We start from the raw sequence: 13,077 nt of genomic DNA on the forward strand, positions 1-13,077 counted from the left end.
TTTTCTCAGGGTATATGCCCAGTAGTGGGATTGCTGGGTCATATCGTAGTTCTATTTTTAGTTTTTTAAGGAACCTCCATCCTGTTCTCCATAGTGGCTGTATCAATTTACATTCCCACCAACAGTGCAAGAGGGTTCCCTTTTCTCCACACCCTCTCCAGCATTTATTGTTTCTAGATTTTTTGATGATGGCCATTCTGACTGGTGTGAGATGATATCTCATTGTAGTTTTGATTTGCATTTCTCTAATGATTAATGATGTTGAGCATTCTTTCGTGTGTTTGTTGGCAGTCTGCATATCTTCTTTGGAGAAATGTCTATTTAGGTCTTCTGCCCATTTTTGGATTGGTTTGTTTGTTTTTTTGTTATTGAGCTGCATCATGTGCTTATAAATTTTGGAGATTAATCCTTTGTCAGTTGCTTCATTTGCAAATATTTTCTCCCATTCTGAGGGTTGTCTTTTGGTCTTGTTTATGGTTTTCTTTGCTGTGCAAAAGCTTTGAAGTTTCATTAGGTCCCATTTGTTTATTTTTGTTTTTATTTCCATTACTCTAGGAGGTGGGTCAGAAAGGATCTTGCTGTGATTTATGTCATAGAGTGTTCTGCCTATGTTTTCCTCTAAGAGTTTGATAGTTTCTGGCCTTACATTTAGGTCTTTAATCCATTTTGAGCTTATTTTTGTGTATGGTGTTAGGGAGTGATCTAATCTCATACTTTTACATGTACCTGTCCAGTTTTCCCAGCACCACTTATCGAAGAGGCTGTCCTTTCTCCACTGTAAATTCCTGGCTCCTTTATCAAAGATTAAATTCTTTTACAATTACTTTGTTAACTTTGTTCATAAAACACAAATCAATTTTTTTTTTTTTTTTTTGCGGTACGCGGGCGTCTCACCGCTGAGGCCTCTCCCGCTGCAGAGCACAGGCTCTGGACGCACAGGCTCAGCGGCCATGGCTCACAGGCCCAGCTTCTCTGCGGCGTGTGGGATCTTCCTGGACCAGGGCACAAACCCATGTCCCCTGCGTTGGCAGGTGGACTCTCAACCACTGCGCCACCAGAGAAGCCCAGAAATCAAATTTTTGATTTTCCTCTTTGTGTGAGCAGGTTTAATCTCAAATCTATGTTTATAAAATTGTTTTATCTCAAGATTTTATGAAAAGTACACTCTGTAAGAATATCTGTATTAGTGCAGTGGCAGTATCAGATTCCATATTATTAGATAGCTGTATATAAATGATTGAATAACTAGTAATAAGATCATTCAAAGACAGGAAAGACAATTAAGAAAATATTACTGTTTATCCATCCCTGAGAATAAAAATATTATTCCCATGAGTCATCACATAATTGAAAATCTTTTTTAAAAACTCATAAACTAGTTAGAGCTGTCAAATTATTTGTAGGAAACTCATGTAGATATTGATCTGTTTATTTCTAGGCCAAAAAGTAAGATTAACTTTGTGCCAGCAGTAGGGTCCACATATGCTAAATCCTTCTGGCTTCTAAAAAATCCTAAGTGTTTCACATAAGAGAGACAGATCCTTTTAAATTATAACTGGGTTAGGAAAATAACTCTTATCTTTACATTTCAAAAATGCTAACTTGGGTGTACACTGTCTTAAAACTATTCATATAAATGATGAGTTAGATTATTTATGAAATTTTTGAAATCGTGATTATTGAAAGAAAGGAAGGTGGTTAAGTAACATAAGTCATGTTAAAATGGAAATCAAGTAAGATATTCCTTTGTGATGAGTTAAATTTTAATAAATGTTTATTCAATTACTTCAATCAATATTTATTGAGTACCTTCTCTGTAACTGTCACTCTTATAGGTAATGGAGATAAACAGTGAATAAATTGACAAAATTCTTGCCTTTATTAAGCTTATCTTCTAGTGGTGGTGGGAGAACAGACAATAAAGGATGAAATAATGAAATAATGAAAATATTTATATAGGACAATACTAAATGCTATTCAGAGAGATAAAGAAGGCCAAGAATGGGAATCCCTTTAAAATTACAAAATACTGTATCCAAAGTAAGGTCAGTTGACCTTCTTACAAACTGTTGATGAGAGTTTAAACCATAACAAACTTTCTGGGGGAGAGTTTGGCAATAATTATTTTAAAACTTTAAAAAGTTATTTATATGCTTTGACTAAAAATTTATACTAAGGAATTTGTTGCACAAAACAATCTAAGTGTTAGGATGTTTATTGTATTGCTAATAGTGATGGTTGGAAATATCCAACGGTGAGGAATGTTGAATCTGCACTGTCCAACATGGTAGCCACTAGACATACAGGGATATTTAAATTTAATAAAAATTAATTCAAATTAACTAAAATTAAATTGTCAGTTCTTTAGTCACACTAGCTACATTGATTAGCCATAGTGTGCAGTTTGTATTAACCATTCTATAGAACAGAGACTGCAGCCTCAATCTTTGTGCCTAGATCTTCTTAAACATACACACACATAGCCTCACACATATAGCTTTTACACATAGACACACATATATATACATATATCTCATATATCTCAGATGGTTGTGTGTGTACGTACACACACATACACATACCATGGAAACAGTATTTTACTAGATTACATCTAGTTAGCTCTTTGTAGGGTATATAATAAATGCTTTTATAAAGACTGTGTTCATATAGTATCCACAGCTACTTTATAAACACATATTGATCATCTTTACCATTACATTTATTTTTGTATGTGTTCATATAATAAATATGAATCTTATATACTGTAGAATTTGTTACATATTCTATTTAACAATATCAAACAGTTTTGTGCTTATTATGGATCTGACGTTGTTTTAACTACTTTAGATATATTATAGCCCCTCAATCATTATATAGCCCTATGAGATTGATACTATTATTTCTCCCGTTTTATAGGTGAGGAAACTGAGGCACAGAAATGTTAGGTAATTTGCTTAAGGAGACACATCTAATAGGTGGCAGAGTATAAATCTGAATCCAGGCAGTCTGGTTCCAGAGAATGTGCTCTAAAACACTGTGATATTACAGACACTATATAGAGTGTATATAATGGATATCTATATCATCTAGCTATGTGTGTGTATATATGTACATATATGTATATGGTACACATTGATAACATGGATGTGTACACTGAATTCTGTTATTTTTCTTCTCTTTTGAACATATATATTTAATATTTCAGATGCTTTGGATTTTCTTAGAATTTAGAATTGGAGATAACATAATGTACCGAGAGGGCACGTGGCTGGGAGAAGTCTGTGTGGCTGATTGCCCAGAGGCCTCCCAGGGTGGCATTTCCTCGCTGAATTAATGAAGAGCTAGTGCTACTCAGTAGACCCAGACACAATCAGACCGTAGGTAAGGGAAGAACACCCAAATCACCTGGGCCTGACCTAGGGATCAGAATGCCCGTTGTAAGTCTGCTAGAACGCTCCTGTACCTTAACCATAGCAACTTCTTTGCTGATGCCAAGATGTCATTTATGAAGCCAGGGGAACTCTTCCTATTCAAAGAAGCTCTTTTCTTAAGTTTGGGAGACATCATAATGAATCCCAGTTCTGGTATATAATAGTATAATAAATTACTTAACAGCTCTGTGCCTCAATTTCTCAATCTGTAAAATTGGGTAAATGCTGGCACCTAACTCACAGGCTGTGATGAAGATGAAGTATGTAAGCAAATATAAATTTGCTACTGCTACTGGTAATCATTACATTAATGTTAGACTTTCAGATCAAATGTTTACAAATTGAAGTTAAACCTGGTGGTTTCAATTAAACATTTATGATATTTTACACAGGGTTTTAAGGCCTTCCTGCCTACATAAGCACAGCATTTGTCCAAAAATCAGTTCTCCAAAGCAAAAAAGGAGTTTGCTTCAAGGAAATGACTATAGCAACATAGCATAGATTTGGTTTAAGTTAATATTTGACAGATTTTGATGAATTGACCGTTTGGCAAACTTGCCTTTTGGTAATTTAGCCATTTGCTGATCTGGCTTTTGGTAAATGGATCTTGCACACTTTTACCTTGAACTTTTTGTGGTTGCAATGCCATTTATATTCCCTTGTAAAGAAAGAAAGGTTGTGCTAAGATTAACTTGTTTTCCAGCAAATGTGGACTTTGAATCTAGCCATGTAAGTTTGTCTGTTTTTAGATTCCATTTTGTTTACCAACGAAAAATTTTTAGTTAAGATTTTTTATTGCAGTGTCAGATTTTTGCTTATAATATTTTATTGTCATTTATTTAAAAACTTAAAACATGTATTTCTTTTTATGCTATGTTTTGTGATTGACTCTTTTAGGAAGTTTTTTACTAATTAAAAAAAATCCATTCTTTCACTATTCAGATAATTCCTCAACTACGTCCTTCCTAAATACATTATTTTATGTTTTACATCTTTTACATAGAACATTGAATCTTCACACGTTTTCAAATTTCTTATTTGTTATTTCAAGAATCTATTCATGTGTAACAATTTACTGAGTTCTGTAAAAGCTTACTAACTGGCTAAATTTTAATTGACCCTATAGATAAAATGGTCATTATCTGAATGTATTATATTTTATGATACTTGATGATATTTTAAAACAATTTTCAGGATGAAAGTTCAATAGAAAGTGACGAATTTGATATGAGTGATTCAACACGGATGTCAGCTGTGAACTCTGACCTTAGCTCCAATCTTGAGGAAAGGATGCAAAGTCCCCAGGCTCTTCAAGGCCAGCAGGATGGTAAGGCTTTCAAATTGAGCAAACAAACAAATAAACAAAACAAAACATTAACAAAAACCTGAATCAGAATTTGTTAAAACAACTTCTTCGTATTCTTGTGTTAATTTTTTATCTGTTTCCATGGAGACTTTTTTTCTGTGCACTCAGGTTATATTATCCGCTTCATTATCTTTAGATTCAAGTATCAATACTTGGTTTAAAACTGCAAATACTGGTTATAAAATCCAGGCTTGCCCATGTTTTGCTGTCTGAACTTAAAATGAGCTCTATCAATGTAGTTTGGGTTTCTGTGATGTCTTCTGGCTTTGGTTTCTTGGGCCATTATTCTCCTGACTGAATTAAGAGTTTAAAAATGGTCAAAAGATTAATTTGGATGTTTTAATTTTACTAAAAGACAAAGTTTTTGCCAAAAACAATTGCTATAAAAGGACAGTTTTACCATAGGGATTTTGCTGGGTAAGAAGATTTTTGCTGCGATTTTGAGCTATTTTATTCAGCTGTAAAGGAAGGACAGATGGTGATCTTTTATTCCTGGGTCCATTGAAGATTCCTGAGTCATCCTACTCTTCTTGATAGAACAGTTAAAGTAGAGAAAACTGGACGTGTAGGGAAAGTAGACTTAGCAGTTAACACTTTAGGTCTAGTATATCCAGAGATCTTTTAAAACTATCCTTGTAGATTTTTGTCTTTATAAATATAAAATTATGTATGTAAATATAAAATTATGTATGCAAGTAAATGTACCTTACTTGGGTAATTGTGGATGAAAATTCAGGGTTACAAATAGAAGGAAATTGTCCAATTTTATTCAAAATTAGTTTATTATTCCTGTAATTAGCAAGTTTAAATGAGCTTTCTGGCTGTGTATTTTTGTGCCTACATCTGTTGAGAACAAAAAAAGATCTTTCCTTGCTTTCTCTGACACTTGCTGTTAAAAACTGGTTACAAAAGATTGCTGCATTTCTAGCTGCTGTTTGTGTTCTTATGTTGTCATATTAGAAATCCCTAATTTTAAGCATACAAAAAGTCTTTAAAAAGGCAAGGGGGCTTTTGTTCCCACTTCAGATGCGTCTAAAAGATGTTGGTGTCCTTGTTGGCATGAGTTACGAGGAAGAAGCAGTACACTGATCATCAGCGATTTTAAAATCATATATTATTCACTACATAATAAAATAGCTATTGCAATAGAAATGACATTTATTTGGGAAATTTTTAAGAATGTAGTTCTTCTGGTGTGGGTATAAATTACTTTTTTTCTTCTAAAATATTAGTAGATCTTCAGATTTTAAGTTTTAATGGAAAATGTGTAGCACCAGGATGATGGAATAACTCCCTCCCTCTCTCTCTATATATGTGTGTGTGTATATATATATATATATAAAACACTGTAACTATGTAACTATATAAAAATAATAACTATATAACTGTATATAACTAATAACTATATATATATATCACACCCTATTAATATTTATCCATGTATTTTGCCTGTTTATACCATCATCTTTTTTATTCCCTAATTTTTTAGGACCATAAATAATAAGAGGATATCTCTTACGACAGAAATTCTTTGTTTTCTTGATTGATTTGTTTATGGTGGATCTTTGGCTAGGGGACAGCTGATGTGATATAAATCTATATCAATAAAATGCAGTGGAATAATGTCAAATATTGCTTCCTCTTAGGAGAAAGCACTTTCTCATACATTGATGTATGCCTCAAGGTTAAGGACTTGTTGTTCCTTCTCCAACCTAAGCCTAAGCCTTCCCTTACATGTTCAGTGACTTCTCTTCACACTTCTCCTTGAGAAGGAAAGTCTAGGAAACACTGCTCAATCAACTTTCTGAGATTGTGGAAATGTTCTCTATTTGCACTGTCCAGTACCGATAGTCACTATGGCTATTGAGTACTTCACATCTGACTAGTACGTGGAGAGACTAATTTTGATTTTATTTGACTTAATTTTAATTAATGTTGATTTCTATTTCAATAGCCACGTGTGGCGGGTGGCTACTTTATTGGACAGTGTAGTCTAGAGCATTATTTTATTTTGACTTGGCAGTTAAATTCCTTTCTCTGCAGCCTTGGATTAGATGTGTCTGAAGTCTTTGGAGAAATTGTAAGAGAAATTCATATTGTAAGAGAAATTCATTTTTTAACACCTGAAACTCCAGTTTAATATTCGTAAAATATGAACAATATAAACTTTTGAAGGTTGAATTTAAATGTTCTATTTTCATTAACACTAAGTGATTACTGTTAAGATATTATTGTAAAGAAATTGAAATAGCATATTGTGATTTTTTAGGAATCCTTCCCACTAATTATAACACAAGTAAGTATAACAATGTGTTATTGGACGCATATTTCTATAAAATAGAAAAAACTTTTTCAGTGTTCATCTCACTATGGTTATAAAAGATCTGAAATCTATTCAATACCAAGGGAAAGAAAGAATATATAATATAGATCATTTCGGAAATATAATTATCTTATGCATATTGGGGAAAGGGAGGAAAAGAATGGAAATATCTTGCCACCAGGCTAGATAATTAGGTAAGGGTGAAGAAGACACAAACCAGAATGAGGAATTTGGTAAACAGAAAAATGTGTCAATTGATGTATAATATTCAACTTCTTTCGCTTATTTTAACTGTATAATGCTCCCCTAACTCAATGAAAATATGAAGATAGAAAATGCACAGAAACTTTGAATCTTTGCATAGGAAGCATTTTACCCTCATTTAAAAAAATTGAAATCTAATTTACATATAACATCATATTATTTTCAGATACACAACATAACAATTTGAAATTATCACCACAATAATTCTAGTTAACATCCATCACCACATATAGTTACAATTGTTTTTTCTTGTAATGAGAACTTTTAAGATCTACTCTCTAACTTTCAAATATGCAATACTGTCTTATTAACTCTATGCTGTACAATGTAGCCCTAGGACTTATTTATTTTATAACTGGAAGTTTTTACCTTTTGACCACCTCACCCATTTTTTGAGTAAAATATATTATGCTATTTAAAACTGTTTTGCAGTCTTAAAATAATGCCTTTAGTTTAAAATCATTTAAAGATTGTATAATTATTTGAGTTACTCATGAAAGCGTGAGTTCCTTTAAGCTGCGGTGGAATATAAGGGGCTTACTGTGAAAGAGGCTCTGCTCTATAGTGGCTGGGGTCGATGGAATTCCAAAAAGCGCTCCTGGTTCAAAAAGCTTAAAGGTGCTCTGTACTCGAATGTTCATCAGTTTGTAAGTGTTCTTGTTCTGCCATCCATTTCGATGGATTATAAGTAGGAATACTGTCACTTAAGACTTCTGTCTTCCAATCTCAGATCCTAGAAATTTGTGGAAACATGGATTAGCTCAAAATAGTATTCTTTTTTCTTAATCAATTATTTATTCTGAATTTGTACAGTCTAAAAACAGCTGATTTATTTTTTGTTGTTGTCTTAGGTTGTTTATTAAAAGATGTCTGGCAAAAGTGTCAGATTTAGAAACAAAGATACAGTGCAAAATAAATATTCAACTTCTTCTGATAGAGAAATACTTTTCTAAGAACCATTTTAATTGCTTTTCTGAGTTAATAGCATACTGTATACTGTTGATATTTTTTATAAGGGAATATATGTGCTTTTTTAAATATCTATATATTTTAAATTTATTTTATTTATTTTTGGCTGTGTTGGGTCTTCGTTGCTGTGTGCGGGCTTTCTCTAGTTGCAGCGAGCGAGGGCTACCCTTCGTTGCGGTGCATGGGCTTCTCATTGAGGTGGCTTCTCTTGTTGTGGAACACGGGCTCTAGGTGCATGGGCTTCAGTAGTTGTGGCACGTGGGCTCAGTAGTTGTGGCTCACGGGCTCTGAAGTGCAGGCTCAGTAGTTGTGGCACACAAGTTTAGCTGCTTCGCGGCATGTGGGATCTTCCTGGACCAGGGCTCGAATCCGTGTCCCCTGCATTGGTAGGTGGATTCTTAACCACTGCGCCACCAGGGAAGCCCCTATGTGTGCTTTCTGAAACTCAAAAAATATTATTAGGTTATTACCAGCAAACGATTTCTGTATTTTTAAGTCACAACAAATTGTATTTTCCCTTTTGCCAATTTTTTTAAGATTATAGGAACACAAAAGGAAGTCGAAACCTTCAACTCTTTGCACATCAGCTGAATCAGCTTTAAAAGTAAGAGACTGCAATAGAAAAAAAAAGTATACATTTCTCTTTGGCCCTCATTTTGTTTTGTTTTGGTTGTGACATTACAGGATATATATCCCTTAGGAGAATGTGTTGAATTTGCCTTGTCTCTCGACTCAATGAAGTTATGTAGATATATTTTTTAACATAATTTTGTTTTGCAATATTTGGTATTTCACTAATGTATCAAACAATGACTTGTTTGTACATTGAAAATTAACAATGTTCCATGTGCCAAGCAAAGCATTGTAATGTCTAGAAACAACAAAAATGGAGAAAGACTTGAGAGTTAAGACTTCTCTTAAAGCATTCATCAACATTTACTTGAATTTCTACCCATGATGGACTTGTAAATAATGTATTTAAGGCAACTTTTTCATTCAAAGATGTATTTGATAATTCTAATATCATTTAGAAATGCATAGCTCATTTGCCAGAATTTGAAAATCTCCCTCTTTCTGTATAGTGTTTGTATTCTAGAAATGTTTTGATATGCTTCAATTGGTTAGGCCATTTTTGATAAACAGGAAAAAATGAATTGGAATATATTGGCTAATGTGCATACAAATATTAGAATACTGTGTGTGTATATATAATCATATATATATATATGTCTTACAATAATGCTTAATTATAATAGACTTAGAAGAACTTTAGGTCTTACTTCACTGCTAAGAGCAGGTAAATTTTTTACATAAATATCAGTTTAGTGAAAATTAAGTAATAATTCATATAAGCTATTAATATATTATAGGTAATTACAGCCATGCCTCATTTTATTGCTCTTCAGTTTATTGTGCTTTGCAGATTTTTTTTTTTTTTTTTTACAAATTGAAGGTTTGTGGCAACCATGTGTTGAGCAAGTCTATCAGTGCCAATTTTCCAATAGCATTTGCTCACTTTGTGTCTCTGTCACATTTTGGTAATTCTTGTAATATTTCAAACCTTTTTATTATTATTATATTTGTTATAGTGATATGCAGTCAGTGATCTTTGATGCAAAAGCTCAGTGATCAATGATATTACTATTGCAAAAAGATTGACTAATCATAGGCTCAGATGACAGTTAACATTTTTTAGCAATGAAGTATTTTTAAGTTAAGGTATGTACATTGTTTTTTGAGATGTAATGCTATTGCATACTTAATTGACTGCAGTATCGTGTAAACATAACTTTTATATGCACTGGGAAACCAAAAATTTTATATGACTTGCTTTATTACAGTATTCATTTTTACTGTGGTGGTCTAGAACCGAACCTGCATTATCTCCGAGTAGTAGGTAAATATTTTGAATTCTAATGTCCAAACATGAACATGATGTATTGGGTTGAACCATATGAACTTGCCATATTGACTGAACCTAATAGTTTAAGCTCTAGAATAACTTAAAATAAAATAGAACATGAAAATTATGAAAGCAAAATGTTTCTGAAATTGGAATATATTTCAAAATATATTGTTTCAGAGCAGTGATGCATACACATGTACAGCAAATATCGTGTATCTTGACTAGAACACTTTTAAGATGACCATAGTCTTGTTTTGAGTGTAAACATGGAAGGGAGTAAATTTAAAAATAGCAATTTAGTTGGGAGGTAAATAACTGGGTAAAGTGATATTGTAGTGGCCATTGCACTTTTTTTTCTGTCCTTGTTTAGATTATATGCTGAGCTGACAGCATAGACTCCTACCTGGGGAACTTACTTTAAAAATACAGATCTAGGGGACCCACCTCAGTGGGATGACTAAGGTGTGGGGAAAAGGGTGGTGCTGATGTTCCAGACTATACTTTTGAAGATACTCCTCACATTTCTACCTGGCAGTTGTGGAATGTGAAGATGACAACAGATTTGAGTCAGGTGGGTGTAGTTCAGATGCTCAAATGCTGTTTTTGGTCAGTGGTACCTTCTGAGTCACTTTCTGAGTGAGGACTGTGCAAGTTTCTATGGGTTTCAGTTAACATTGTTTTCTTCATTATGAAAGTTGCTGCATACTGCATTTTTTATTACTTTTGAAAACATCCTTCTACTAGTCTATTATGTTTTATAGTCTGTTTGCAGTCTGATCTATCTGAATATTGTACATCTTGGACTTAAGAAAACACATACACACAATACTTTTTTACTTCTCTGTGTATGTGTTAATACAATTTTAGTAAAAATATGTTTGTGACTAAAACTGCATCTAATTTAGCTGAATAGAATAGTTTCTGGCAATTATTAAAGTATACAAACCAGCAATAAAACAACTACTATTTGCCATTTAATTTAGTTGGAAAATCTAATAAAACATGTTTTTAATAAAAATGATGTAAAACAGTATACATAATAGAAAATTAAATTTAGTAATTAATTTTTAATGATGGTGAGTTTTAAGTAGAAAAGCTATTAAAATTTGTTCAGACTGAACACCAAATTCCCTACTGAGGTTGTGTTGTCTTGTGTAAGTCATTTTCTTTGTTCTACAACTTTATTTTCTTTTAACTGTTTCTAATTGTTTAGGAAACTTTGCATAAAGCAAAAATGGTCAAAAGAGTGTTGATTTATTTTCTTTTTACGTAAGTGTAATAAAGTTTTTGACTTCCAAATTTCAGTTTATTCTTAACACTGCTACTGTTCTCAATTTTTAAACTGAATACACTTATGGACTTAAAATACATGAAAATGTTACAGTGCTGCTGTTTTTTCTTAGAACAAGTTGTTCTAATGCCTGATTAAAAAGTAATTCTCATGGTAAATTTATTGAATTAATTATTCTGGGTTGAGGTAGTTAAGCTGATGAAGCTTTTAGAGAGCTTTCTCTTCATTGCAGTTGCTCTACAAGTAATTATATCATAATTTGCAGAAATATAAAGTATTATTATAAGCTAAATAAAGAAAATTGATAATTAATTATAAAGAATGTTACTATGAATTAGAGGAAATTTTGTTTGCTAGATTTTTTTGTAATATGTATGCCTGTGTTTGCGTGTGTGTGTGTGTGTGTATGTGTGTCTTGGTGTTTGTATATTTAATCATTTGAAATTGCTTTTAAGTAGTAATTCTCTATTTCCAAAAGCAGAAGAAGAAATAGCAACTTGACTTACATATAAAGCATAAGTATGGAAAAAAGATGCTGAATTATGCATTTATTTAGTATACTTTTGTGGGGAATGTTATTTTCTTCTTGCATTTAGCATCATATTATTTGGAAGTTTACTTTTCTCTTAGGTTAAAATTCTGCTTTTTGATTCTTGTATTATGTAAGTGATTTTTCATATAAGTGAGTGCTTGATAGAAATTTAGCTTATTGATTTCAGTCTGAAGTTTGCACACCCCAGAGACCAATCCAATCTTAGCTAGGTCCTGGATCTCTGGAAAATCAGGGGAAACTGACTTGGTTCCAGGCTTGCCTTGGAGAGTCTAATCTGATCATTAAAGGATGTCAAATTAATTTGGAATTTTACTTCTGGGTTTTAGTTCTTTGTTTTCAAGCATTGCTCTTGTGGTTTGTCATTTTCTTCATGGTAGTGATTGTTGGTTCATGAATGTGTTGACCTAAAACAAATAGATTGCCAGACAAATAGATTGCCAGATATTTCTCCAGGAAAGATGGGTTTATTCCTGATTAGCAGAGAATTGCAATTTGGGGTCTGCAATCATGGTGAGACATACAAAGTAGCAATAAGTCCCCTAGTGGCAAGGGAGGGAGAATGTTTTTATAGAGGGGAAAACAAAGTTGGGAGGGTTATAATAAACAGAGTCCATGGCTTTTCATTGGCTGAGTCCTTCCAAGGAAAGAAGTGAGGTATTTCTTCTTCCATTTGGGTTCTGTTGTCATTGCAGGGCATGAGAGTTCCCCCTTTTGTTCTCCCAAATCTATTTAATTGAAGTTTCTATTTATTTTTTTCATGTCCCCCTTTTGAACAAGTTCTTTCTCTGAACGCATCGCTGATCAAGCATAAAGTTTTCTAGTTTTAGCGGCTTTTTGTCCCTCAGTTCTAAGAAGGACCTTTCCTAGGAGTAATGTTTCATGTCAGAAGGAAAGTGCACAGTTTAGAAAACTATTGAGGTCACATTTGAATAATGAGGAGTGGTAGTAGGGGGAACTCTCAGGCACATTTTATC

General features: G+C 32.9%; 1 protein-coding gene across 6 annotated transcripts in view; it reads left to right on the forward strand.

Annotated features, from left to right (window-relative positions):
* The window catches only part of NOL4 (nucleolar protein 4), a gene marked incomplete at its 5' end in the record, with an annotated part of 393,000 nt that overhangs the window by 130,877 nt on the left and 249,046 nt on the right, over positions 1-13,077 (forward strand). For all 6 annotated transcript variants that reach the window (XM_079942558.1, XM_079942556.1, XM_079942557.1 and 3 more), the window contains one exon: positions 4,626-4,758. In XM_079942558.1, coding sequence (XP_079798684.1) covers positions 4,626-4,758 — 133 coding nt within the window. The remainder of the gene's footprint in view (positions 1-4,625; positions 4,759-13,077) is intronic.

Source organism: Stenella coeruleoalba, assembly GCF_951394435.1.
Source record: "Stenella coeruleoalba genome assembly, chromosome: 14".
Lineage (NCBI taxonomy): Eukaryota > Metazoa > Chordata > Mammalia > Artiodactyla > Delphinidae > Stenella > Stenella coeruleoalba.